Source organism: Tupaia chinensis, unplaced genomic scaffold (assembly GCF_000334495.1).
Source record: "Tupaia chinensis unplaced genomic scaffold, TupChi_1.0 Scaffold149383_1, whole genome shotgun sequence".
Classification (NCBI taxonomy): domain Eukaryota; kingdom Metazoa; phylum Chordata; class Mammalia; order Scandentia; family Tupaiidae; genus Tupaia; species Tupaia belangeri.
Genome location: NW_006209227.1, coordinates 1256824 through 1259430, shown reverse-complemented (window position 1 = coordinate 1259430; position 2607 = coordinate 1256824). Strand labels below are relative to the sequence as shown.

The following is a 2607-nucleotide window of genomic DNA, read 5'->3' as shown; positions in this document are numbered from 1 at the left end:
TTCCCTCAGCCTCACCACTCATGCAAGGTCTTGACAATATTGTTGATATCCTTCTTTCGGATGTCACGGCCAATGCAGAAATCCACTTCTAGCAGCTGGTTTCGCTGGTCCAACTTGCCCTGGATGATGTCAGTGTAGACAGCCTCAATGATGAGGTCTTCTAGTTCCCGGAGATTCCGCATCTCTAGGTCCTTCAGCAGCACAGAGTAGGGGATACACTGTAGACAAGGTCATGTTAAGAGTCATAAAAGCCATCCAGTGAACAGTAACAAAAATGCAGTCATTACCCACATAGCCAATAGCGGCCTCTGGGTGTGGAAAATGCAGGCCAGTGGTAATTGCTAAATGAACTGTGAGACCGATACAACTCAAACAAGCACGTACAGCATCTAAGAGGGCACCCTCCCAGTTTTCTGCCTTCTAGATTTTGCCCAATCTTCAGCTTTCACACCTTGGAGCATACCCTTAGAGGTCTTAGAGATTCCTTCCAGAAGAAAGAAAGGAAAAGACTCTGTGCCACTCTGCCACCTTCTGCAAGTTTGCAGACTGTGTAAACCAACTTGCCCTGGATGATGTCAGTGTAGACAGCCTCAATGATGAGGTCTTCTAGTTCCCGGAGATTCCGCATCTCTAGGTCCTTCAGCAGCACAGAGTAGGGGATACACTGTAGACAAGGTCACGTTAAGAGTCATAAAAGCCATCCAGTGAACAGTAACAAAAATGCAGTCATTACCCACATAGCCAATAGCGGCCTCTGGGTGTGGAAAATGCAGGCCAGTGGTAATTGCTAAATGAACTGTGAGACCGATACAACTCAAACAAGCACGTACAGCATCTAAGAGGGCACCCTCCCAGTTTTCTGCCTTCTAGATTTTGCCCAATCTTCAGCTTTCACACCTTGGAGCATACCCTTAGAGGTCTTAGAGATTCCTTCCAGAAGAAAGAAAGGAAAAGACTGTGCCACTCTGCCACCTTCTGCAAGTTTGCAGACTGTGTAAACTGCCAGATCACCTCAAACCTCCAACAGATCCCAGACACTCCAGACAACTGGCTGCCTGACCAGCAGAGTGCAAGCAAAAAATCTTGCAGGCCAGCACATCCCCTGCGGGTGGTCGAGGGGACCACCAGTTCAGAGGTCTTTGTGAGATATACACCTGTTTTCTCAGACTCTTGCTAATGATGGCAATTCCCCAGCAACAGTCTTTTACTGGCTGTACCAACATTCAGCATGACTCCAGGATATCTAAATAGCCAGTGTTCTATTCTAATCACCCTGATTTGACCACAACTCTTTGTATACACATACCATAAAAATCACTGTACCCCATAAACACATACAACTATTATACGTCAGTTAAAAATTATCTATTTTTTAGAAGTATCTCAAACAAAATAAATAAATATCCAATTTTCTGCAAATCCTGATATATCACTAATAGTTTGGAAACTCACAGAGTGATCAAATCTGAAGAATCAAGACTGGAGAAAGATGTATACAGAGAGAAGAGTATTGTAACATACCTAGGAAAGTTTTCTATGGCTAACAGTGGGCAGCAGGTGGACTTATAATAATAGGCTGTAGAAATTAGGGTAAAAAATCATCCCTATTCTTTATTACACTTCAGAAATCCATGATCAAGACAAGAGTCAGGTCCTTATTTCCCAACAAAATAGGCCTCCCACATGAAATGCCAGGCTGAGAATCAGAAATCTATGATTAGATCAGGCAAAATTATCTCAGCAAGTAGAGTGGCAATCCAAGAAAAAATATACACCTCTCAAACAAGCACAATTATAGTCTAATCACAGAAGGCAAAAGCATAAAGCAAACTTTTTCAAAGGCACAATCTCACAAAAACACACTTAGACTGGCTCAGGCAGAGCCAAACTCAACTATAACTTAACAAATCTGGACCTTCTTTACTAAGACAGCTGTGAGCAGCTAGCTGTAAGACTTCTACATCAACTAAAGTACAGAAGTCAGTCGTATGAGGAGTGCTAATTTACAGAGAATAAGGTTAAATTAGGCCAAAAAATCCCAACTGGCGTAATCTTGAAAATCTCAGAGAGGCAGTATATTAAAAGTCTACCTCTTGGAACCAGCAGATAGTGTAATGATTACGTTGCTGAACTTTCACGTAGTCAACCATAGTTTAAGTCCCGGACCCGGTGGCTTGAATCTCATGCCGGGCACAAGGGCATGTGTGCCCAAAATCCCAAGAGGAGAAGGGACTACAGTGTGGCAATCATCACCCTGGAGGGTAATTTATTGCTTTCTATTTCTCTATCTCTCCAGCAAGTGCACGCACCCTATAGCAAAAACTTCTCTCTCTCAAAAAAAAAGAAAAAAAAGTCTACCTTTCAGTAAGTTCAACATAGCAAGAGCAACAGATGAAACTGTAACTGGCCTTGCCATTAGAGAAATGTGTATTTTTAAACATCAGTCTCCCTAGACATGGCAAAAGTTCACAGCATACAAGGTGCCACAGCAGACCAGAACCAAGACCTGCTGATTCACAATCACCACTGGGCACATTTTTCCTGTATGGTACGGGGAGTAATTGTCTACACCATGTTAATATCTCTTTCCGTTTGCCAACCCACTTT

The 2607-nt window shown here is 42.9% G+C and overlaps 1 protein-coding gene across 2 annotated transcripts in view; it reads right to left on the bottom strand.

The window, feature by feature from the left end:
* The window catches only part of COPS7B (COP9 signalosome subunit 7B), a 29661-nt gene that overhangs the window by 20066 nt on the left and 6988 nt on the right, over positions 1-2607 (bottom strand). Inside the window, exons 4-5 of one of the 2 annotated variants that reach the window (XM_006171128.3) lie at positions 557-664; positions 16-110 (exon numbers count right to left, since the gene is read on the bottom strand). In XM_006171128.3, the coding sequence (XP_006171190.1) occupies positions 16-110; positions 557-664 (203 nt within the window). Of the gene's footprint in view, positions 1-15; positions 219-556; positions 665-2607 lie in introns of both variants that reach the window. The other variant, XM_006171129.3, reaches the window with a different exon arrangement.